The sequence below is a fragment of the Lichenostomus cassidix genome, chromosome 11, assembly GCF_008360975.1.
Source record: "Lichenostomus cassidix isolate B80296 chromosome 11, HeHo_3.0, whole genome shotgun sequence".
In the NCBI taxonomy this organism is placed as follows: domain Eukaryota; kingdom Metazoa; phylum Chordata; class Aves; order Passeriformes; family Meliphagidae; genus Lichenostomus; species Lichenostomus cassidix.
In genome coordinates, this window is record NC_139492.1 from 6,473,787 (window position 1) to 6,499,293 (window position 25,507).

The 25,507-nt window shown below is 40.5% G+C and overlaps 1 protein-coding gene across 1 annotated transcript in view; it reads left to right on the forward strand.

Moving 5' to 3' along the window:
- The window catches only part of RSPRY1 (ring finger and SPRY domain containing 1), a 37,356-nt gene that overhangs the window by 1,651 nt on the left and 10,198 nt on the right, over positions 1–25,507 (forward strand). Inside the window, exons 2-11 of the mRNA XM_085071564.1 lie at positions 9,742–9,926; positions 11,956–12,452; positions 15,370–15,422; positions 16,875–16,987; positions 19,600–19,726; positions 21,092–21,150; positions 21,508–21,574; positions 22,221–22,352; positions 23,639–23,754; positions 24,519–24,662. Coding sequence (XP_084927690.1) covers positions 12,106–12,452; positions 15,370–15,422; positions 16,875–16,987; positions 19,600–19,726; positions 21,092–21,150; positions 21,508–21,574; positions 22,221–22,352; positions 23,639–23,754; positions 24,519–24,662 — 1,158 coding nt within the window. The 5' untranslated portion in view covers positions 9,742–9,926; positions 11,956–12,105. The remainder of the gene's footprint in view (positions 1–9,741; positions 9,927–11,955; positions 12,453–15,369; positions 15,423–16,874; positions 16,988–19,599; positions 19,727–21,091; positions 21,151–21,507; positions 21,575–22,220; positions 22,353–23,638; positions 23,755–24,518; positions 24,663–25,507) is intronic.

Here is a 25,507-nt window from a genome sequence, read left to right on the forward strand (position 1 = left end):
TAGTTTTTCTGTCCTTTGTCTTGCAGTGAATGCATGTATTTGTTTTGGTGTTGTTTTCTCATGCTGGTCCTCAGCTCAGTTCTGCTTTGCTACTAATTTTCTGTACATCCATCAGTGCTATGAAGTTATTGTCCTGTGGAGACCTACATCCATTTGTATACTATGACTTTCCCTTGTTTACTTCCTGGTATGAAAATTTTTGCTATTTTCTTGCCAAACTATACAGATTTTTAAACAGTGAGTGTTGTCATCAGCTATGAGCCATCTGAAGTATTCCCTTGCATCTTGTCTCCCCTTGGACCCCTATATTTGACTGTGGATTTCCAGAGGACTGTGCATTCTCAAAACTTGTCATACTATTTTAATAGTCTGTGATGCTGTTCAATGTGTTTTTGTTTTGCATTTATCCAAATGCACAGAATTGATCTGTTCTTTGATCTAAATCTGTCCCATTCTTCTGTAAGCACTTTTGCCTGTGTCTTTGTTCTCTGCTGAAATCCACTCAGCAAAAGAGGCCCTTTCTCCTCCTGGCACCCGTTCCTCTGTCCCTCCCTTTAGGACATTGCTATTATTGCTTTGTGCCCCAATCTCTGCTGTTTGTTCCTATTTATAGGACTGCTTGAACAGATTGTGAATTTCCCGTGGTGTGCTACCTTTCAGATGAGTGAAGCACAATTGTAGTTGCGTGATCATTTCTTGTCTCTCCCCTTTTCATCCAGACATTCTCTTGAGGTTCCTGCTAACTGAAAGTTTTCAGCTTCTGCTGTCCATCACTTGAGTAGGAAGCTCCTCCAGGGTGTTTTACTGCTGTGTTTTGCATTCTGCACAACTCTTGTCAAAACTGTTGCTGATTGCTTATTAGCTTAGCCTTGGTTGTTTACCCACTCTTAGATTGCTGATAGACCTAATCCAGCTTGTCCACACACCTCCCTTATCATCAGCTGTGATTCAGTGTGTGCTTGGGGGAAGGTGGGCTTTAATGGTTTCCCTACGGTCTTTAACTTTCCTTTTTATTTACTTCCAGCCTCCTATTCATGGAGTTTGACTGCAGTGCTTCATGGTAGCCACTCTAGTATCCTACTCTGTGGCCTCATAATTTGGTGATCACTGACTGGGTTCCTTGTTCTCACTGATATATTTTTCTGTGCTTTTCTTAATGTTTTTCTTCTTTCCTCTTAGAGGGACATGATGATTTTCTGCACAACCCTGCAGTGCTCTCCCTTGGTACATTATCAGTGTTTTCACATAGGAGGTCTTGGATTGCAGCACATTTCATTTGCTGTGAGCCTAATGGATAGGGCTGAAATGGACCACTTAAAATGTTTTGGTTCCCTCCTGTAAAGTAAGACATCTCTCATATTCTGCCCATCAGGTGGAATCAAAGTCAATTTTCTTCAAGCTTTTTGTTTGCTTGTTAAAATTAAGGAATAACAGGAAGATATTTAGTAAGGTAAGCAAGGTTTAGTAAGTTAGTAATAAAGGCAGCGATTTGTCACGGAACTCTTAGTAGCCTGCAACTCTTCAGGTTTCTTCATTCTAATTTCCTTTCATATCATTATTTCCCCTACCTGACAATGTGCTGTTTTTGGTAATGTCCTCTGTTGTTTGTGTAGTTATGTGGTGATATCCTCACAAAGTGGAGTAAGGCACATCATGTGCACTCTATGGTTTCCTTCTCAACACAGAGGCAGCAACTCAAATGCTATCATCTTATAGTAAATTGAAGGCCAGATAATGTCATTATATTTGTCCTGTTCTACTCCATTATCAGTGTATTGTGTTCAGCATTTCAGACTCTTTTGTGGGGTTTTTTTCTCTATTGAACTTAAGATTGCCCAGTAGACTTTGAATTTATTCATTGCTTTAAAGCAGTGCAGGCAGTGGTGCTGTGCTGGGAATCCTTGTCTTTCAAGTATCTCATGTGTATTTCCTTCTGACAATATATTTTATTTTCCTGGTCTGTGTGTGGTGACTGTAAAGTTGGCATCGCAGGGCAGTGGCTGTGCCAGCATGATCTTTATTTCCTTTTCTATTCTTCACTATGTTGTTGAGGTCTAATAAAAGTCAAATGTTCGCACGTGACTCATGAGGTTGTGTGACTGACCAATGCATCACGATCTCTCTTCAGCAGTGCTTGTAATTACCTGCCCTTGATCTACCATCACTGTGACCAGAATTGTGCTTTGGAAGCACAGCTCTGCTGTGGGAGCTTTGGGTAGTTGGTGGGCTTTGCCCATGCAGTAGGGATACCTGGCAGTCCAAAGTCTGGGTGAGGTGCTGCTCCTTGGTTTTTCATGCATGTTTGTTAAATGGAATTCAGTGAGTTGGCATGATCAGTAACAAGAAATCCATCTTTTTCCTAATAAATCTCTCCCCTCAGGGAAGTAGTGGTTTCTGAGCATATGAAATATGACTAATTCTTTTTCCCCCTTTCTAAGGCCTCTTTTTTCATAGAAAATGCTTCCATTTTGCTCTAAATATCTCAATATCTTGGTGTTTTGTTAGATGTGAGGAAAAAGACAAGTGTAGAGGACATTTTGATCTGAAGTGTTGGCATGGGTTTTTGGATTGCTGGCTTCAGTTCATGTGCACAAACTGATAGAATTACTGCTGCAATCATAGGTTAGGGGGCAGCTGGTGAAGTGCAAGCCAGAAGGCTGCACTGTTCATGTGTATCTTATACCTTCCTGCAGACAGTGGGACGTGCTAGAAAGTCATACTGAAAAAAGGAAATCCAGCAACATGCTGATGCTCTTTTTTTCTTTTTCTAAAGGCAAAGCTCTCTGGCATGGAGCAGGCTTAGAATTGTTCCCTGCTTTTAAAAACATTCACCTACTGGTGAATGAAAAATGGTATGTGTGTTTGCATTCAAACTCTAGTTATGTATCAGTCCTGAAAGAAAAGATTTTTTTTTTTTTTAAAATTAACAATAGATGAGTTATTCTCTCTTTAGAGCATTACTCCTTTGTAACATTTAGTAAAGTGGTGTTTAAACTGAACACTAAACATTTAGTGAAGTAGTGTAATTATCGAAACAATTTAATCTTAATTCACCTGAAATTCCTCAGAAAGTTATTTAGCAGAAGCCCCAGGTGACTGAGCCTTTGTGTTCCTGGTAATATTACAGGATTTTGAAAGCCTCTTAAACAGTTTTTGAGTTTTCTGCCTTTTTTGACTAACCTGGGTGCACAGTCTTAATGTTTAAACCATATTTAGAGTGCCTTGTGAGACGTGTACGTGCTCATCCTCCTCTCACTTCTTAACCCACCAGCACTTGTCCGAGCTGTCTCATGGGCAGTCACCCATGAGACACCTCCATGGCCACAGACACACTAACCAACTTCCTCTGGGTTTCTTCGTACTGGTGGAGGCCCTAAAACACTGTAAGAAATTACCACAGCTCAGTGGTTGGAGCAGGACACCTGTGAGTCCTGGCAGAAGCACTTGTTACACATGGCTGCTAATCCACCCCAGGATCTCTCCTGCAGCGTGCTTTGCTGGCAGACCTGTAGCAGGGCAGAAAGGAAAGGTCTTGAAGGCAGAACCTGAAGAGACAAATGGGAAGAAATGAAGCTGAGTTACTGTGTGGGTGGGTTTTTTCTTGTTTTCAGTAGGTGGCATAAGGGGGTTCAAGTGACCTGCCCAGAGCTGTGCATCAGGGTCTGTAGACTTCTCTGGGAGCCCCAGGTAGTTGAGGAACTGTGCTTTCCATGAGTGCTTCCGAGGCAGGTTTGCTAACCTAGTGACCTACATGTTGTGTTGGACTCAGATGACAGTCTCTTGAGCAGCTGTCACTGTATCCACTCGCAGGAGGAAAGAGAGTTAGAAGGACATTTCCTGCTCTGCCAGTACAGTCCTGAACTTTGTCTAGCAAAGAGCAGCCGGGTTTCCGTGGCTGGCAGGGAAGGCCTCTCAACTCTGGCCACTGAAAGATCAGGCCATCCTCTGATATTGCTTGAATTATCAAGAAATGGAACTTCCTTCAGCCTGTTTCTAGGTATTGTCTGCTCTGTGCCCTGCTCGCTGAGGCAGTTGTCAGACAGCTGACAGTGCAGGCTTCTAACCAAAGCATTGCTGAATTTTTCAGTAATGTTATCAAAATTTTACAGTGAAAACAGTCTTTGGACATGTGAATTTTACGCATTCGTAATAGCTTAGTCATGCCATGTAGCTGGGCTTAGTTCTGTGGTCTACAGCAGAAGCCTCTTCTGCCTTCTACGGAGTAGTTCTGCACCCAATGTTCCTCTGAAAACAAGCTCAACTCTGATTTGGAAGAAACAAAAGTAATAAGATTACATTACATTCAAGAAACAGCCAACCTCTGGGTTGCCACTGTTTTGGCTCAGTCACATGAAGCTGGTGATTTGCTGACAAGAATCTGCTCCTGCTTCCAGCAGTCCCTCCTTGTAGCATCTTCCTGGTGCCCACAGCGTGATGATTTGGATGCCTTTGTGCTAGCCCTAGATCTAGTTCCAGGGGCAGGACTACATTGTAGGTGAGCTGTTCTCTCTCTTGTCTTGCCCCTCAAAATGCTTTTGTGGTTTAAATTTTGCTCATGCACAAGATGCTTTAAGTATTGCAGTTTACAAGGAGTTGATCTCTGTGACTTAAGAGAACTCTTTCATTGGCTTCTGGATACTGATAGAGATAAAGCCTTATCCTTTCTGAAATGGACTATTGTAAATTTTACTAGATAAAGTTTTAAAAAGTGAGGGGTTTTTTTTGTATTTTCTTTGCCATTCTACACCTTTGCTTGGTATACAAAGAGTCACTTCCCTTCTAGCATGGTCTGTTCTGGAATTTCTAGTGGATTTTTTGGGACAGGTTTTGGGGTTTTTTTGGTTTTTTTTTTAAATTTAATTTTGAATCCTGCTATCATGAATGCTTTTGTCAAAATTGTGTTGTTGATAATGCCTTTGACTTTCTGGGCAGCAAGGAAGATTAACTTGAATTAATTGAAAGAGTTATTTATAAGCCTCCAAATGAATGTCTGTGCCAAAACTTAATAGGGTATAGCTAATCGATTTTATTTCATGTGCTTGTATCTCTGCAGTTTATAGGATTAGTGCTCCTTGCCATCTACAGGGCATTATCTTTATCTTGCTGCTGCTTCTGAAGCAGTACATTATACTCTGCTCCTTGGGCAACTGCTCAGCTTGTTCAGCTCTGCCAGGCCACGTCACCCTGCTGGAGGCACCTCTTGTTCAACTTCACTGGGCTGTCAGATACCACTATCTCTTTAAAAGATCATTATCTCAGAAGTGCTTTCATCTGCCTCAAAGCATAACTTAAGCTCTGTCTCTGATAAGAAATGTAATGATCCATCTGTGGCTTGGGGAGCTGAGAAGCAGGAAGCATGATCGATACCAGCGTTGGTTTAGATGTGAAGCATAGTTGAGGTTTTCTGGGGGCTGTAGTACAAAGGACAGTTCCACCTAAATGACTGTCAGATGACGAGTGATGACCTCTGAGATGGGGAAGCTCAAAAGGTGGTAAATGCTTCAGTTTCCCTTTCAGAAAGATAGCTGAACAGTCTGATGCCTGACATATCCTGAGCACTAGTGTCTCTGTATCCAGAGGTAAGGGAAAAACTGCAGGGAGGAATCCCTACCAGGCCTGCTCTGGAGATGCTTATTTAAGTGAGAAAGTGAAGTTCGCTTTAAATCCATGTTGCAATTTTAGTCTTCCTGTATCAGCTTAAAAAAGGGGTTTAAGGGAAGTGAAAAGACAAAGTAGTGCAATGTGCAAGTGAGTATAAAATCTGACTTTCACAGTGAGTCTACAGAAGAAGAAACTACTGTGGTGCTATTTAGTGTCTGCTTCTTTCTCCTTTGACTGTTATCACATCAAGTCAAACAAGAGATCAGATCCTCAACTCCTCTGTGTTTGTGAAGAAGATGAATTACCTGGAGAAGACATCAGGGTTAAAGCCCAATTGTTTGAGTAAACCTTGCGCAACCCTGGGGCTTTTCACTGATGGGCACTTGTGCAGGAGCTGGGAAGCTTTGAGGCACGGTGAGTCTCCCTTTCTGTGAAACTGGCATGCTCAAGGACAGTCTGCTTTCAGCTTAGGGTGCTCTTGCTACAGCGAGAAAGCAACCAACTGTGGTAATGGCTTTGTGAAATGCTGCATGCCAGTAAAGGCTGCTTCCCATCGAGTTTTGACACTGGTCTTGATCCTCCAAGGTATTTTTAAAGAAAATAGAATTGAATTAGGGGTTTGCTTCAGATTACACAATATGCTGGTTGGTTACCACATGCAAAAGAACCAGCAGGGTATTTACTTGCTCCTCCCAAAGCCTGTGGTCCCCTAACTGCGTGCAGTGCGTGGTGCCATGCTGGACAGCCAGCAGCTCCTTCTCTTTAGTTGCACAAGTCTTGCAGGTGAGAGGTTGACCTTGCATGTCAATGGGATCTTCTGAGAAAGTCTCCATTTCACATTCTAGTTGTATGTATTTTACTTAAAATTCTTGGTTTTCATGACTATCCCAGTTATTTCAAAGCTGAAAATTCTCCTTGTTATAAAAGCTTGTTTTGCAAACAGCCTTCTTCCTCTTATTCCTCTATCAAAGTTGATTATCTTTCAGCAATTCATAGCTGTGTTTCCTTCTAGTTTGAACTTTCATCTGACTGGCATCACAAGTATTTCCATCTTTTCCTTTTTAGGAGCATCATTTATTTGGGAAAGAAATGCTGAGGAAATATTTCTAATTATTTTATCTCCTTAATAGGAAACTGCTGGCCAAAACACTCACAGTTTTGCATTTGAAAAGCTGTCAGCTTTGACTGTGTGGTTTGCTGACTGAGCTCCCATGTTACTCTGCTCAATAGGAGAAGTCGCTGGTCTTACTCTTGTAATGGTGGCAGAAACTGGAAAAGTGGTTTTGGTAGCTGAAACCCTCCCCATTTATGGGCACGAGGGTTTTTTTGTTTGCTTGGCAGTGTACTTTATTTCATGGAAAGAAGAGGCATTTTCCATCATGAGGCAGTATTATGGTTGGCTGTAACCAAATATTTGAGGGGATGAATCACCCATTCTTGGGCTGCACATTGCAGAGAAATGATCCCAGTGCCACTTGGAGCCACTGGCGTGCTCGGTTGGATGATCCAGAGGAGGGGGCAGGCTGGGCATCCACTCTGCCAGGCAGGTGCAAATCCACTCACAGAGCATTCCTTTCAGTGGATGTTGATTTCATCTTTCCCACAGCAGGTTGGTCAGCCTGTGCAGCTTGTAACTCCTTTGTGCATCCATGCATGTGCTTGAGCCTGCCAGGAGAGCAGCTGCTGTGTGTGGTGGGGATGGTCCCAGTGGTCAGTGGAGGTGTGTGTGAGCACAGGAGGCTGCACCTGGCAGGGCTCCAGCGCTGCCCTAGCAGCTGCTTTTTCCCGTGCAGGGAACATGTTCTGCTCCAACAGCATCTGATCCTGGGGCTTTGTTGAGGGCAAGATGTGCCAGGGCAGTTGTTCAGTGGATGTCCCACAGGGACTCTCTGGTATAGAGGAGGTGTCAGGTACTGGCATTCTGTGCTGTTTGGTGAGAGGTATCAGTACCAGCTACTTCTTACGGAATAAAAACTTGTATTTTTATCATAAGTTAGGAAACTTTATAGTCTTGCATCTCAATGTAACATCTGATGGTTGGAATTCAGGGTGAATGGATGGCACTGCCTATCGAGAGGAAGGTACTGGCTGCTGCCTTTACCATTGCCTGCACTCAGAGATGTGGGGTCAAGCTTCTATTAAAAAACCATTTCAAAGTAAAATAGAAGTGTTACCACTTTGATAAATCTGGCTGCTGTTGTGGCCAACTTTCACAGTCTTGTTGCCTTCCTAAATTTGTCAAATTATATTCCTCTGGCAAGTGCAAAACTGCTGGGATGGGGCTTTCCAGTGTTGTAATGTATGTGAAAGGCACAAAATCTAATCTTGGGAAAAGGGTCACAACTTTTAACATGGAGAGCCTCTTTTCTTTGGGTCCTGTAGCTTAGCTCTTGTTGGCATTGTCATGCACAGCTGCTGCATCCGAAGACTTGCAGTTCTATTTTGACTTGCACAAATTTCTTAAGAAAATGGTGTTTGCATTGTGTCATTGGAGCCCTAACAGGGGGAAATAGATTTCTGTTCCAGCAGCCTTCCAGGGAAACCTGTCTTTATTCTTGTGCTGCTGCTTAGATGACTTAGCCATTAGCTCACATTTTTGGGTAAGAGTGTTTTGATTGGATGCTAAAACACAGAAGGTAAAAGTCACAAACCACACTAAACCTCTCCAATAGCACAACTCTTAAGATTTGATTAACAGTTGGTCATGGCTTTATAATGGAAATTTGCAGACACCCTTAGCTGTATAACTGCTGTAAAAAATTTCAGTGGATTATGAAAAATTAGTTCCTTTCCTTAGCTGTGTTTTAACAGCAAAACAAGCATGCAGCCTTTGTCTCGGGAGACTGAGCTATTGACTCTCAGGCTGGGCACTGGCAAGGAGCCTGTTGGTCTGTTACAGTGTTGAGTCTGGTTCAAAGCATCTCTGCCAGGTGAGACAGGAGGCTTAGCTCAGCCTGTCTCCATACTGCTCTGGTGATATTCTTCTTATGCACCTTGAATTGTCTTTTTACAGACAAAGTGTTTTAAAGATCCTTTTTTTATTCTCACTATTTTCAAATGAAGTGTTATGTGTTTCAGGAGTTTAAAAAAAAGGGGGTTTTGAGTCCAGCTTTTGTTGAGAGCAGGGATCTCTGAAAGTTAGGTTTAAGGTTAAATTTCATAATTTCTTTCCATCTCTTTGTGGAGAGATTGTTACCTCTTACTGAAGCAGTAACATATTTTATCTTTCATGATATTCAAAATGCTTTTGGTTTTGTGTTTTGATTGTGCCATGAGGTCTCTGAGTTTGGATGGAAGCAGAATTATCACTCCCATTCCCTACTCCATTTCCTTTCTGCAGCTGACCTGATGTTTGATGTCTGTCCTCTTCAGCAGTGAGTGAGGGAGTCAGGATGGCCACTGGCAGCCTAAAGCTAAGGGTATAGTTAATGATAGTATTTAAAATATGTTCTTAAAAAGTATGGCAGCTCAAATGCAATCTAGTACATTACTGTTTGTTTAAAAATTTTTAAAAAGTTTTTTCTTGGTACTGTGGAACTTTTCATTCTGCATTTGTCCTCTATCCAGACAAGCTGGTTTGTGAGCAGATCTGTAACAATCTCTCCTACCTTGTGTTCCTAATTATTTAGCCTTTCAGTTTGTTTGAGGCTTGACAATGAGCTCCTTGTATGTGATGGTGAGCAAGAGCCAAGTGAATGCTGTCAAACCGAGCTCTTTACTAAATAAGGGGAGTTTATCCTGTCATTTCTCTCTTCCTGTTATCTAATCAACTTTTATAGTGTTCTTTTATTTTCTGCTGTGTCTACTTGAGAGTGATCTGGAGCAGATACTATTGCTTCTCTTCTCGTGTAAGCAGTAATTTGAGGTGAGGAGTTGGTCGCTGCTCTGCACTTGGTGCTGTGGTGTCTGGAATATCAAGGCTTAAAAAACAGGTTAAGTTTTCTGCATCTGTGTCTAGTCCTAAAGCTTGTAGATGACAAACTGGGTTTTGAAACCTTGAGAGAATTCCCTCTGTAAAGGCTGGATATAGCTGAAAATAACAGCAGGGCTTGATGTCATGGCAGGTGTAGGGAGGAGGTGGAGTACATCTACCTTAGATGGAGTTTCCAAGTGAATTCTTTCTTTTCCATCTGTCCTCAGGGACTCCTCAGCGTGGTTCCTAGAAGGGAAAGCAGAGTCAGTAATGACTCACTGCCCACCATAAAGGCTTACTGAGTGCTGCCTTTTCCAGATAAGACATTGTGCCCTGGAGGAGAACAATCCACTTCTGCTACAGCACTTTGTGAACACCCCCAACCATTCCTGAACCAAGCAAACTTTTACAGGTGAGTTGATCATAATTACTTGTTTTTTAGTCCTGCTTTAAGTTGCCAGCCTACGTTTCAGAAAAACCTACGTTTCAATAATCAGCTTTAATCTTGACATATGTCTATTTTTGTTTCTTTTGGTAGGTTCTTACTCGTTGCTAATCTCTAAAATACAGCATTTTCATACTTGTTTTGATGACAAGATAGATTCACTGTGTTAGCATTTCCATAACTTATAGAACAACTTTATTCAGATTCTAAATCTGTGACAGTTTTACATTTTAGTATTATCTTACTAAAATGCCCTTAAATGACCCAGATTCATAAATACACACATATTCCCTAGGAAGACATGTTTTGCATTTAACATAACTAGTTCTTTTTAAAATCAAGAAAGTTAACCAGTTGTGAACTTAGGCAATTTTGTTTGAGCTCCTTGCAGTCTGCACTGGCACCCTCTCATCAGCTTGTGGCTTGCTGACTGAGAAGGTGACAGCTGTATTGGCTCAGATGGAAGGACTCTGAGCCTGATAGCCAAACTGCTTAGGGCATAGGGCAAGCATGATGTGATGCTGAAACCCTTTTAGTGATCTGTGGTTTAGGAATTTCTTGAACAGGAAGTCAAGATCTTGTATTTTTTTCCAATTAAAATCCCTTGAGGAATTGATTTTTATTTTTCTGAGTTAGCCTCCAGTTAATTTCTAAATACTAAACATTTCACTGTACTAAAAGAAGGTTATGTGCTTCAAACTACAGAAGGGCGTGTGAGAGCTTAGTTGTAGTGCTTTTCCAGTGACAGCTGACATCCCATCATATGTCTTGCTCATATGATCAGTGTCTGGCTTCCCAGATGTTGTTGTGGTCTTGTCCCAAAGGGCAGCCAGCAATTGCAGAGTTGCCAGTTGGCTCCGATACTGGGGCCTTTCATATTTGAAAGGTGTCAGCTTTCCTTGACCTTCTTTTGATTTTAAGGTGCTACATGTCTGCTGTTAATGAGATTATTTAATAATTGAAGAATAGTAATAACCTATTACAGGATATTCACCATAACTTCTAGTGTAAATGTTAAACTTGATTCTTGAAGGGATAGAAATTACTTATTTATTCTGACATGCTTGAAATGTGTAAGTAGTGAAATTACATCTTTTGTAGGGTTTTATTTTACCTGAGACTTTATGTAATGTTGTATAGAAATACGTCCTATGGCTTGAAACAGTTTGTTATGAAACAGGGCTTTGAATCTTTTTTCTCATGCTTTTTCAAGTTAATGATTGGGAGAGATTGCCCTGTGGTATCAGTTGCTGCTGGGTCTGTATGTGATCCAAACCATTTGAATGAAGAAGAGAAGAATGATTTGGTCATCGTTCTCAAAAAGGAAAGACTGGTTTGACACTAGATCCAAACAGGCACACAACACCCATTTCAAAATCTCAGTTAGATTTGTAGGCATTAAAATGGTGTCTCTAATTCCTGTTTAGTTCAGCGTTGGTGAACTTTGGTTCTAAAGGTGCTAAGGAACTAAACTGCTTTGGGTGAGAGTGCAGGAGATGTTGGCATGTTCCAAAAATGTGTGTTTATGCACAGGTGGACTAAATGGTTGTCTGTTAAATCTATTGTTTGTTGAGATAAATCATAACTGTAAGACTAGTATACAATTTTGTCTATTTTATAGTCTGGAAATGCTCCTGATGTGCAAGGAAAACATTAGGTGTACAGCCTTTATTGGGGTGGCATAAGCCATATGTGTCTGTAAAGGGTAAATGAAACTGTTTTGTTGATACTTAGTATTTAAATGGCAGCAGTGTGCTGCATTTACAGGCAAAAGGTAGTGTAGAAAGGAATGGTGTGTGGGCGAGAGCTCCCTTCCTAGGGAACTTCCTCCTCCTCCTCTTCCTTCCTTTCCCTTTCCCCACAATAGACTTCAGGTAAAGCCTTGTTTCTTAGGTGCTTTACCCACCAAAACCAATTGTGTTTACTAAGATAGGAATTCTTGTGTTGTTCTTTAGCAGTGGTAACACTGACTCTTGTTTTGGGTTTGCTTTTTCAGACCTCCTTCTGGATGGCCTATGTGTGTTTTAAGTGATTCTGTCGGCAACTAAGTCTCCAACTTCCCACTTGTTCCAGCCAGTAGCAACGTTTAGAATGCGAAAATATCACAATCCAGGATCACACAAACATTTCTCTTAAAACTTCCTAGATGATTGTAGTTGCTTTGGTTGTGTTCTACGCTAGCAGAAGCCTTTTCCATGGTCTGCTGTTGACTCTAGAGCACCACATTCCCCGTTTCCTGGGAGCCTTGGGGGCAGGCAGCATGGGAAACTCGTGTGTTTGCCGCGATGACAGCGGAGCCGAGGACAACGGGGACCCTCAGGGCCGACAGACAGAGAACAGCAGAGCACACATCCCTGAAGCAAGAAGCCACCCAAGGGACCCTGTGCGTCCACCCAGGAGGGGTCGAGGGCCTCATGAACCAAGAAGGAAAAAACAGAATGTGGATGGGCTGGTACTTGACACACTGGCTGTAATTCGGACGTTGGTAGATAAGTAAGTACCTCCTCAAGGAATAATTCAACATGAATGAAAATGTTCTTGTCTTCTCTCAAACTGTGGCTCCATCCTCTCACCGATCTACACCTGACCCTCCCTGAAGCAGCCGCCTGTTTCCATCTGGAGGCTTAGGAGAGGAGCACCCTTCCTAGGTAATAGAAGTAGCTCCTGAGTGCCCAGCTACAGCCTCTTCCAGCAGCTGAGGAGCTTTCTCACAGTTTCTGTATGGGCCTACACCCATGTGGGATGAGGAGTGTGCTCAGGATTTCTTACCTGGCACAGATACACAGTTTAGGAAGCAATAAACACTCCAGAGTTTGGGAACTTCTCTCCTAAAAATTGGTTGTTGTGCTAGTTTTCTGTTTGCAGGCTGTATTTTACTTCTTTGGAAATGGTGAAGCAAAATAGGGAGCTTTGATCTTTGTTAGCCTGGATAAACAGACTGAGGTTTTCTTTTCAGTTATAAGTCTGACTCCTTTTTAAAGATCACATGTTGTGACTGCCCAACTCACAACCCCAGTATTGCATTCCTTGCATGCTCAAAGCATCCATTAAGGGTGTGGGGGATATTTATGGGCTCATCCTTTTTTTAATATTTTTTATGGTTTTGTGTTGGTTTCTACAAAGCTTTAAAAGGACCTTAAAAATGACAGGTTAAGTTAACTCGTCACCTTTTGGGTTAGGTGCAGGCTAGGAATTGGAAAGACCAGAAGTAAAAGAAAAATACTCTTCCAGCCTGACAGCTGGGGTTTGAGTTTAAGGTGGGTGAGGCTCAGAATAAGTGAGCCTTGATGCATATACCTGCATCAACTCTGGAATGTGCCTGCAGAGGGGGAGTTTGCCTTCCTGCTGTCAAGGGCTTTAAATGGAAATTCCAGTACTGATGTGTTTCACGAACGTTTAAGGTGTATGTTTGGTTTTTTAATAGGTTTTATTTTGTGCTCTGTCTTCAGATAATTAAGTTCAAATCGTGGCAGACATCTTTTAAAGTCTCTGCCCAGTCTCACATGCTGTCCCCTTTCCCCCAAGTTCAGCTTCTTAAGCTGTTTCACAACACTTTTGTGCACAGTTGATCCTGTTCCTGTGGGTCTTGCAATCAGTTTTGTAATCTTGTAAGTGCTTTCCTATGCTACTGAGGGACAATAACCATAGTTATTTTACTACCCCTGGAGTCCTGTTTCTGACAAATTCCTGAAGCTACTGTATTTTTATGGAGGGTTTTATATAGACTGTAGTGAAAAACACTGTGATAAGCAATGAATTGTTGCATTCCCTGTTTGCTATTTGTTTTTTCTTGGGGTTCATTTTGTTTTGTTGTTGTTGTTTGGTTTTATCCAATCTCAAAGTTCTGACCCAAAATATATCTGACAACCAGGTTTTTTTATCTTTCATATCTAGAAGTTTAATAAACTTAGAAGTAGAAGTTCTAATTTCTGGGGCTTATGTGAAAAGCTGCCTTGCAAATTAAGAAATTACTAAAATAGCTGTTTTGTTTCAAAATGAGGAAGGTGGAGGGGATATTTGGAAATTAAGTGGTTAAAATGGCAAATCAGTGGGACATGACTGTCCTTCGTTCAGTGCCAGTACTGTGAACATCTGCTACCCATGACAAAATCAGAAATCTTGCAGATAAGAATCTAATTCTTTTTTATCATAGCCTTTACTTGTACTTATGGTTGGGATTTTTGTTGGGTTTTTTTTCTCCTTTCTTTGAATCTTTATATCCTTTCTCCTGATGTAATTCTGGCTGCAGTACTGCAGTTCTTTTACCTTCTGGGCAGATTACTTTCCAGAAGAAAGGTAAATACGCTTCGAGTTTAAAAAAAAATACAACCCAACTATTTGTTTCAAGTGTTGTGGCAATATAAAAATGGGTTAAACTTCACTTCAGCATATTCTTGTGGAAATATTTAAGAATGTGTTCGCCTTTTTGTAAGAAAAAAATACGTGTATTTACATAATATATATTTCATCAAAGCTGAGATTATTCTTTTCTTTATGATTAATATCTCAAACTAGGTAGTTTTATTATCTCCATAATTAATGTCTGCTGAAATTTTCTAAAGTTCCTCTGTATTTCACATTTCCAATTTCTTTTCAGAGCTGTGTGATGGAAAGTGAGCATGGAGCATAAAGTGTAAGGCTGGGGTTAGTTTGCAGTGCCTAAGGAGCACTGGATAAACTATTTTAGGACATGATGCTGGATAAGCTTTTTCTGGACCTGGAGGTGCTTACTGAACAGGATTTTGGACTTTTGCTCTAGGTACTTTCACTGGCAGTGCCTGCTCAGATACACAGATGTGTCCATGGCTTTGTGTCCTTACTCCAGCAACCTGAACTGAGGAACTGATCTATTGAACTTTGTGGTTTTCATGTTGGAGAGGGGTTTTGGTTAAATATTTTCTGTTAAACTGCCTTAACTATTTCTTTTAACAGCTCTTGTTTGAAGACTGTGATGCTGTTAGGTGGCTTCCCTTTAAGTTTTGTGGTGTGGTTTTAATATTTATATGTTTAGCAGCGAATTTCTGGGGGGAAAAAAAATCCTGTTGAAGAGATGCCCCTTGTGCACTGCTCTGGGTTCACTTTGTGACCTCTGACATGTAGTGCCTCGTTATGTACTGCAAAGAACCTGCTAATGAACAGCACCAGGCCTAAGCGTTCTGTTCAGCTTTTAGACATGCAGATGTGGATCACAATTTCACTTGTCAGCTGTTGCAGGCATGCAGATGTTGATGTTGAGCCAGAGAGAGGCTGAAATCCCATCTGTGTTTCAGATCTGAAAATTACATTAGCAATCTGCAGCCTGTGTAACTTCCTTTTGGTAAATGGTAACTGGATTTGTTTTCTGTCTGTGTATAATCATTTTATTCAGTGTATTATGTATAAATTTTGACCTGTGTAATATCTCTTTCAGTGACCAGGAGCCTCCTTATTCAATGATCACGTTGCATGAAATGGCAGAAACAGGTATCAAGGCATTGTGTTGGGCATTTCAATTGTGACTCCTGAGCAAAAGAAACCAAACCAACCCCAAACCCCTCTTTTAAAAAAGTACACCAGTGGGGTGTGTTAGGACTTGCTGTAGCTCTGGGGAGGTGGGATCCAGAACACAGTTCTGCCTTTCAGAGCTTCACTGAGCTCATTGCATTGCCCTGAGTTGTTTTGGAACTCCGTTAAACTTCCCATGTGAACTCTCCAGAAGCAGCCAATGGATGGCCACAAACACATTGTGGTGGCATTAAACCATAAGCCACAAAGAATGGCTGTTTGCAGCTGGGGCAGGAACAACCTGTACGTGTATGTAGACATGGGCTAAGCCCATGTGCTCCAGTGCTGGCAAATACCATGCTCCTTTTGGTTTGAGTTTTGCTGACTTTAGACCTCTGCTTTACTGGTGTATTTGTCCCAGCCCTGTCCCTAAGTGCTCCTGCAAGACAAGCAGTGTTTGTGCAAGGGCTGTTTTATCTTTGCTACAGTAGCAGAAATTCTCCCAGCTTAAGACTTCGAGCAAACTTCTGGTTTAGGTGAATTTTTCTCTCTCTACTTACAAGTGTTGGTACTCGTCTTAGGAAATAATATTTCTGTATTGAAGTAAGTTAATCAACCTGGTTAGATATGATAGCAATTCAATAAAATACTTTTCAGGGGAATGTGCTAACAGAGCTCAAACCCCAATGTGTTACTGCTGTGCTGCCCTTGTTGAAGGGAGTGCTGCCTCTTCAACCTCACTCACCTGTATGCAGATACAGACTCTCTTTATTTTCATTTCTAAGGGAGCTACTTTCTTGTAAATCCAAGTCTGTTTACTTTGAGTAGTTTAACATCTTCTATGTGGATTATTGGCTGCTTACAAGTAAAAGCCCTTATCTACTCATTCAACAGTGAGAGCTGTTCCTTAGGAAAGCAAATGTTCTTTAGACCAGCAGGCAAGGGACAAACTCAGAGTTTCTCTGAGGCTCCTGTTACTTGAGAGAACTCAGGAGGAGTGATCTGATTCTGGTTAAAAGAAAAATTTCCTCGGTGTCATTGCATATGAAGCATTTAACACTTAAGAGTTGTCATTGGATGCTGAACTCTGAGTATCACACTAGTACAAAATATTTGTCCATACCACCATGAGTATTCCTTCCTAATAGTAGTGGGAACTAAAGGATGCTCTGGCCTGGGCAAGACAATTCTGCAGACAGTGGAGGTGTTCACTATTACCCAAGCTGTTGTAAACTTTTTCTTTCTTTCTTAAATTTAGACTTCTAAACTACTACAAACTAAGATGGTGTAAAAAGCAAACTGTTTTTCTTAGTGTCAGTAAGTTGACTGGGAAGTTTTAAGGATTTTTCAATTTAGATTTAGGGATGTATTTTGAACAGTTCCAAATTGCACTGTTAATTCTGAGCGTGACTTCTGTTTTGTGGTTGACAGATGAAGGCTGGTTGGAAGTTGTCCAATCTTTAATTAGAGTTATTCCATTAGAAGATCCCCTGGGACCAGCTGTTATAACGCTACTACTTGATGAATGTCCACTGCCAACAAAAGTGAGTCAAAAGCAAATGTATTTATCTGTAGCTGAATGTCAGTTATTTGTGGCTACCACACCCATGATCTCTTTGGGTGGGTTTCAGTGATGCAAGACTGATAGTGGTTCAGAAAATGCGTGTAACATTCAAATTTGAGTAATTTGGGGTGACCTGGTGTCTAAATGCTAATTAATGCTAGAAGCATTTCTAGAGAAAGATAAATTTGGTCCATGGGGAAGGAACAAGAGACCTTTGGGTTTTGGCTGCTTTTCTTGCCACTGTCTCCTGCCATGTGGTACTTCCACTGTGCAGGGAGGGTGTGCAGGTGCTGCAAAAGCTGCACAAGTTCTGCTCTTTTGTTCTTATATTTGCAAAGCTGCACATTTACAAGTCACTGTTGAATTTGTTCCTCCCCTGCACATGAGGAATGCAGCACAAATGGGTGTGTTAAGCTAAACAAATGACATTTTTAAATGATGAAATATTTATATGTGGTTTTGGCAAATGAGAATACTTTTGTTTTACTGGCCACTAATCTGGTTTTGGGCAAAAGATGATCTGAGGTGTTCATACTGTGTTGGTGCAGGTGTGTGAATGACAGCCTCAGGTATTGAAGATGCTAAACATAATGTTTGTACAGAGAACTTGTCTGTCTTCAAATGTTTGTCATGATCTCATTTCTTCAGAAATTGATGATCACGTCATTGCAGCTTTCATTTCTCAAGCTCCTGATGCAACCAATTTTAGTTTTCCATTGGTGGTGTTAGGGGTATAAAAAACTGGTTGCATCAGTGGCTAGAGAATTGGTCAAGCTCTCGAACTTGAAGTTCATTTGTTGCCTCTAGCTATTTATTAAAGTTATCTGAGACTTTTAAACAAGAGAAATGTATTATGACTGTCAAATAGACTGCTGAATTATTTTGAGAACAAAGGTATGACTAGAAACTTTGTCTGCTTTAAAAACGAATTTAGGAAATAGAGACCACTGTGAATGCACCATAGGGAGAGTGGTTTAGGATTTTTTGTTTGACTCTACAATATTCTTGGCAATCAAATTATCTGTTTTTCAAAAACCATATGACTTATTTGGGTGCTTTTAAGGAGTTTGCTGTAAAATAGTTGACCTTCTCAAGAGAAAAAGAATGAGGTGTGGTTTTTTTCTGGGGTGCACAGTGGTTTTTCTTGTGTAGTCTCTTTACAGCACAAGGAGCTGCAGCTGTGGGGTCTGCTGGCCACATGCAGCCCAGTAAAGTGTGTGCTGCTGATCATTTTCTTTCTATACAGGATAAGTGTTAAGTTTTTTGTCTTAAGGATTTTAAGTCAGTGCCTCACTTCCATGACCGCTGCAGAGCAGCAGCAGGCTGTATTTCATTTTCTGTTATTGCAGGCTATAAAGTCCATAAAGTTAAAAGGGCAGTGCAGTAAACTGTTTACTCTATAAAGTCTTTATTTAACTCAAAATAGTTGATCTCTCTGACAGTTCTAATAATGGCTAAAAGCAGTATTAGGGTATGTCAAGAGTCTAATTTTAGTGAGTCTTTTCCATCCCAAGTCTGTAGCTTTAGTGAGTCTTTTCCATCCCAAGTCTGTAGCTCAGTCATTCTTTCTTCTTTCTCTGTTCTTTCCACTTAGCTCAGTCCTGTTCATCAGTTCTGTTTTTGTGGTTTTCCTTTTAAGAACATAACTACTTTTCAGTGTGATCTCTGTACAGACCTCAGACTCTAGCACAGTCAACTGATTTGAGTGTGGCTCAGAACACAGTTCAAAAAAACACATCTATTCAGCTTGAGCAGTGCTCATTTTTCCTCCAAATGGCTGCTGATGACTTCAATATGAGGAGTTCTTCTGTTTTAATTAGATCCTTGCCTGAGATTATGCAGTTTCAATCTGAATCAGCTGAAACTTTCATGAAGTCTGGAAAGTTGAGGAGGATTTGGAACTTTTCAGGGTGGGGTTCTCCCTGTGGGATGATTTGTTCTGGCTCTAGATTAACCCCTAACTACCCTGAAAATGCAGATTAATGCTCTAGACTTACCTTGAGTTTTATCCATACCATACTGCCTGAACAAAGCAAGTCAAAGCATGGCATTTTATATTTATTACCCTCATTGGTTACTTACTAAATTTGTGTGACTACAGAAAAACGCTTTGGCTCTCAAGAATACAGTTTGACATCCTGTAAAGCTGACAACATCCTAAATTTATGATGGGAATGTGGGCTGTTTGGGGCATGTCTCTTTAGTCCTGAATTCTAACATCTGAAGCATCCTTTTCTTTTGGAAATGGTGTGAGTTTTAGGACACTGGAAACAGATCAGATGGCAGTGGTGCCATATGTGCTGATTGGTTCCTGTTGCTATAGGGAGCTCACTTAGGTATGTCCAGAAGTGTCCTGAGCTGTTGATCACAATGAACAATCTGGTAGTAATTTTGAAGTTACAACTCTTGGGTCTGTTGAGCTTTTCTTCTCGTCTGTCCTTCATTATCTTATCTTAGAAGATAACCACTCCATGCTGTGTGTAATATGATGCTGACTTTAGAATGTAGCATAAAACAATCTGTTGAATGATATTAAATTGTGGGGAGCCGTATCTGTCAGTAATGAGGAGATTTCTGATTTTTCTTTTGCAGGATGCATTACAGAAGTTAACTGAAATATTAAACTTGAGTGGAGCTGCTGCTTGCCAGGATGCTTGTCACCCTGCCAAGCACCGGAACACAACTGCAGTGCTTGGCTGCTTGGCAGAGAAGTTAGCAGGTAAAGCCCTGGGGTTCTCCTCACAGCTGGCATTTGGCTTTCTGCAGCACCTTCTGCTTTAGAACCCACAATGCAGATGAGGTCAGAAATGTTTCCTTAGAACTGAATGGTGTTCTGCATCGAGGGAGTACCACGCATGACAGAATCTGGTTGATTCAAATGTCTGAATGAGCCATTCACAAATCTGATGTGTAATTAGTGATTGGGGATCACTGTTTGTTATATTGCCTTAACCCTGGTGATCAGTCTCTTCTGCAGATCCACTCTGGCCATGAATTACTGAGGACACATCTCTAGAGTGTAGGCAGGAATATCAAGTTAGTGGTCTTGGAGGCTGTATAGAAACAAAAAAGAAATATGCTTTTTCCAATAGACATGTCTTATTCTATTGTAGTTAGCTGAAAAGGTTCTCTTCTGTGCTGCTTAAAAGAAAATTGCTGAGATTCTATTTTAAGGTGATTTTTCATGTAGAATTTTTATTCCCTGTCATTCCTAGTACACTGTTGGAAACTGATTATAAAGTTACCTTCCTGCTGATAATCTGTTTTGTATCTAGTTTTTTGCTCCTTTTCTGAAAGTGGACAGGAAATAGAGGAATAAAGTGATTGTCCAGTGTCACCTAATGATTATTAAAAATTTCTGTATTTCTGTCAAAAAACAGTTAAAGAGGTCTCGAAGTATTTTTGTACTGTCAATATTTCTACCCTATTATAATAAATCAAAATGAGATACTGTACCTACGTTCATCTTAGAGGACACAGATCTCATTGTGTAACTCAGGCAACAAATCTATTAATGAAATGTTGGAACCCACTGCAATTTAAGAGTTTGTAGATGCCAAAGTTTGATTCCCTCATGTCTGTCTCTGGATTAAGTGGACACTATTTCAGAGGTTTTATAAATTGGCTGCTTGCTCTAGTGCTCCTGCAAGCTGCATAATTAACTGTCAAGTTGGCTCTATCAGATGCTGAGTTTTACTTATTTTGGGCTACTGGTAAACGAAGCTGGTCTTTACACATTCACTCTGGAAGTAAAGGGGAGACAGTCTCTTCAAAAGTAATGAGCATGAAAATGCTAAGTGGAGGCTGCTGGAGTCTTACTGCAAAATCTCAGAAGCGTGGCTAGAACTCTGTACCCACTTAGAGCAGTGAACTGAAGAGGACTGTAATGTGCCAGTAACTGAGTAATTATTAGATGTACACCAAGTATTTTACTGGGAACAATGATAATTGTTTCATATTACAGTTTTGCTTTACTGTGAAGTTCTTAGATGTTCTTTAATTTGTTACCTTGTGTTTAAAAGATCTGTGGTGATGGGTATGTGGTAATTCCCATGGAGGGATTTCATTCCTGATGTTCTTGCAGGTCCTGCAAGCATAGGCTTACTCAGCCCAGGCATATTGGAATACTTACTTCACAGCTTGGTAAGTGTCTTTGATCTTTTTGTATGTATCCATACATAGCAATTATAATGCAATTTTAAAGTTATTATTATTATTGGGAAAAGTTAGAGTCATGTCTGCTAAATATCAGTAGCGTAAGTTACAGAAAGCTGAGATTCCAGAGCCTGTGGAATCTCCATCCTTGGAGATAATTAGAAGTAAATGGAACAAAGCTCTGGGTAGCCTGATCTATTTGAACCAGCTCTCCACAGGAGGGTAGAGTACAGGAACTCTGGAGGCTCCTTTGAACCTAAAACATTCTGTAACAGACTTGCAGCTCTTCTTGTCCATCTGTGCTGGGTATTTATTAAATAACTTTTTCTTACTGCCCATGTTTAGAACTTCCAGTCCCACCCAACAGTGATGCTTTTTGCACTAATAGCACTGGAGAAGTTTGCACAGACAAGTGAGTATTGGCCTGGTACTGCTCTTAACAGTCACACTGTGGCTTCTGCTGCATGATTGTCACTTGCTTTACCTGACACTTGAGAGCATGAGAGTCTGGATTGGTATTGATTGCTGTAGTGACATCCCTCTGCCCCTCAAAACCCTTGAGATACTTGCTGAAATTTATTTTCCCTGTCTAGAAATTGTTGTAGAAGGACTTGTGACATGAGGCCTTTGTCAGTGACATAAATCTGTATTAGAGTTGGACAGCAGTTGGGATTGGGAGTTTGTCGGCAGGAAAAACGTATTTTGTTTTAATGACACCCTCACCCACAAATCCTTAAGAGATTTGCTGAAACTCGGTCCTTCTCGTCTTAAAAATTACTACATAATGACTTATGAGGCCTTTACTTGGAAGGAAATAAATTGGTATTGCAGAGATGGAGAACAGCCATGATCAGTCTCTTGATGATGCAGCTCTGTGCTGAGTGGTAAATCTGAACGAAGATGATTCCACATCTGCTTGGGCAAAGAATTCCATGGTGCTTTTAATACTGAGATTTAGATGTGTGTAGGGAGTTCTACTGCATTTGTAGGATGTTACTATTTTAAACTAAACTTATCCCTAAGTTATAGAAATTATTCTTTTTGCTCTTAAATTGCAGGTGAAAATAAAATGACAGTTTCTGACTCGTGCATTAGCGACCAACTCATCTTGCTGGAGAAATGGACAGATAATCCAGACTACTTAAAACGCCAGGTTGGATTCTGTGCCCAGTGGAGTTTAGACAATCTGTGTAGGTATAACAAAGGGATGGATTCATTTAATCATAATCACTTCTCCAAAGAGATGGAGGACTGCTTTGTGTTTGTTTTGTATGTTTAGTGTACCTGACTGCATTTGTAATACCTCCTTAAAAAAAAACCGAAACAAAAATAAAACACCCCAACAAATATATCCAGTGTAATTGCATGGAAAGAAAATTTTGGCAAGGAAAATGTTTTTGAAAGGAAGTGGTTTGTACTCTGCAAGTTGGAGCTGCAATGAAAATTCTTCTTTGCACCAATTTCCTGTAACCCCCACTTCAGCAAATGTGCTGAGTGGCTCAACAGTGCAGCTCTGTCTCTGTAGAACATCTGGATTGCTGACATGTCCTGGTGGTGGTCACTCCTGTGGTCATTCCCTAGTCATGCACTGGCTCAAAAAATTATGAAAGACTTTCTAAAGTAAAACTTTTTGATTTTTGTGATCAAAAGTAAAAAGTGTTTGGCAAAGCAGTTCTCTAGGTCTATCTTTTGGATTACTAAAAATCACTGAATTTGCTTGTTTAGTTGTGGTTTCAAGGGTGCAGCAACTCTAATGACCTTGTGTTTTCTAATGCCTTTTGGATAAATTTGGGTAAAAGGTCTGTTGGGCTTTAGGGGCTTTAGTCAGCTTATGGAAAGCCAATGTCAGCTATGTTTAGTAAATGTCTGTGTAAGTGTTGTAGCAAGTTTGGGTTATATGAAGGGTCCTAAGATAGATTTTTGTCTTGTAAATTAATGTGTGTGTGTCAGCAATTTGACACCTGGCTAGACAAATATTTCTGCTCCTTCCATGTGGAAAGGGGAAGCAAGGAAAGGGAAGCTCTTTGCTAAAGCAGCTCTAAGTTCATCGCCTAAAAATGAGAGGGTAAAAATCCTTGTTTTCCCCTTCTTCCCCATCTCCAAAGCTGTTCTACTGTGATGAATCAGAAAAACTCTCTCCACTGAATATACAAATACAATGGTAAATCCTGAAACAGTGGCATCTTGGTGTGAACTTGGATGCCTTCCATTTGCCTGTGGGTTTCCTGCAAGTACTAATTAGATTGTGGGAGCTCTAGTCAGAGGCACAGGTTGTGCTTTCATGTTTAGAGGGTATTTAACACACAATGTATTGGAAGCTGTTTTCATGCAGGCAAAAGTTCAATGTTTAATTCAGTTATGCCAGAAATTACCTGGATCCTAGAGAGATTATCAGTGCATGAAATCCTTAAAATCAAGTTTTATAGCAGCAGTAACTAAAACTGGTTGGGTTTTTGGTTTTGTTTTTTTTTTGCAGTTTTAAAAGAAGGCAGGCAGTTTACATATGAGAAGGTTGACTTGACCAACATTAGGGCTATGCTGAACAGTAACGATGTCAGTGAGTACCTGAAGATCTCACCACATGGATTAGAGGTAGGAAATTGTTTTGTGTTTTCAACCTGAAAAAGAGGCTGAAGAAAAAGGCTGGTTTTGCTTTGCACTTGCTCCTGTGATTTTTCTAGAATGAATCCAAGTTGTCTGCCAGCTTTGTACAGAAAACTTGCTTTGTCATCAGAGGGTTGTAACGTCACCACGCTGATTCCAATTGTAGAAATGTTCACACTAAAGTAATGCCTGTCTCTGTGTCCCAAAACTTGAAGGAAGTGAGGAGGATTCGTAAGAGTCAGATGGCTTTTCACTTACTTTGTGAACAATTTTAGTCAAAATATTCTATTGTTTGTCCTGTCTCATCTTGAAAAGCTCACAGCAGTCAGATTTTTGTCTTGGCCACGTGGAGTTTTTCCTTCCTCTCTAACTCCTTCTAAAAACTGGTTTGACTACTTAGAGATGAATTTTTATGAATTAATATGAAATGCCTCCTTGTCCTTCATACCAGGAATCAGTTAATAACCAATGATAGGCTTTCCTGTCCTGGTTGTCTTAGTCTTTAAACCTTTAAATTGTTTCTGTCAAATTTCTACCTTTTTTTTTTGCCTGTGGCTTAACCACTGAACAATTTTCAGTCTTGCCTACTCACTAGTTTGTGTGACAACTAGTGCTATAAAGAGGTCACTTTGTCTAAAATGCCTCTAAAATTGTTAGTGTATTCTTATATGCAAGAAACTTGATCCAGGGAAGAAAGGTGCTTGTTTGAATGCTAATTCTGTAGACACTGAATTTTTGTTTGATTTTGGTAGGCAAGATGTGATGCCTCATCCTTTGAAAGCGTAAGATGCACATTCTGTGTCGATTCTGGAGTCTGGTACTATGAAGTTACAGTCATTACTTCAGGAGTGATGCAGATAGGATGGGCAACCAAAGACAGCAAATTTCTCAACCATGTGAGTACCTGTAATGTCATCAAGCTGGTGATGTAACATCACTATTTTTCTAACAACATCTGTGAAAATAGCTCTGGTTATTCTGCGCTCGTAACTGAGCACTTGCTTGTTTCCTTCAATTTTTCTGTGTGTCCAAGAAGAGCTGCTTTTGCTGAATTTGGTGGTACAAGAGAAGTCAGTATTGTCATTGTTACAGACTGACACTGTTCACCCAAGTCATGCAGAGCTGCAGCAGAGACAGCTTGTTGTCTGCTTGCTGTTGTCTGGAAACTATAGGGAGCTTAATTCTTGTAGCATAATCTCTTGGAAATTCTTTAGATAACAGTAGTTACTGACTGGTTTTGGAAGTAAACAAGTCGCTAGGAACAGCAGTTTCTCATGCACTGTCTTTGACACAGGTCACCAAGCAGCCATTTGATCATCTGCTAACATATTTTCCTATTAAATTAACTTTCACAAGGGAAATTACTCAAATTTACTCTGGGGTAACATGGTATCATTGGACTTGCTGGTAGCAGCAATATGGTGCAGTCTGGGAATGCAAAAGCTTCTTTTTAATTAAAAATAAGGATTACAAAAAGATTAAACACTATACCTTCTAGCTTTTTCCTGAGAGTAAAGATCAAGTACACAGTCTTATTTTATGGTTTCCTTTACTGTCCTTCTCATCCAGATAATTTTATATCTTAGTTCTAAGTATTCTTCTACCTACTATTTACTTCCAAGATTATGTACTTGGTAGCCATTAAAACAAAATGTGCCATGTTCACGTGAAGTCCAAACATGGAGATGTTACTAGGTCTTCTTTCTTCTTAAATCTTCATGGTAAAGCTGAATAGCTGTAA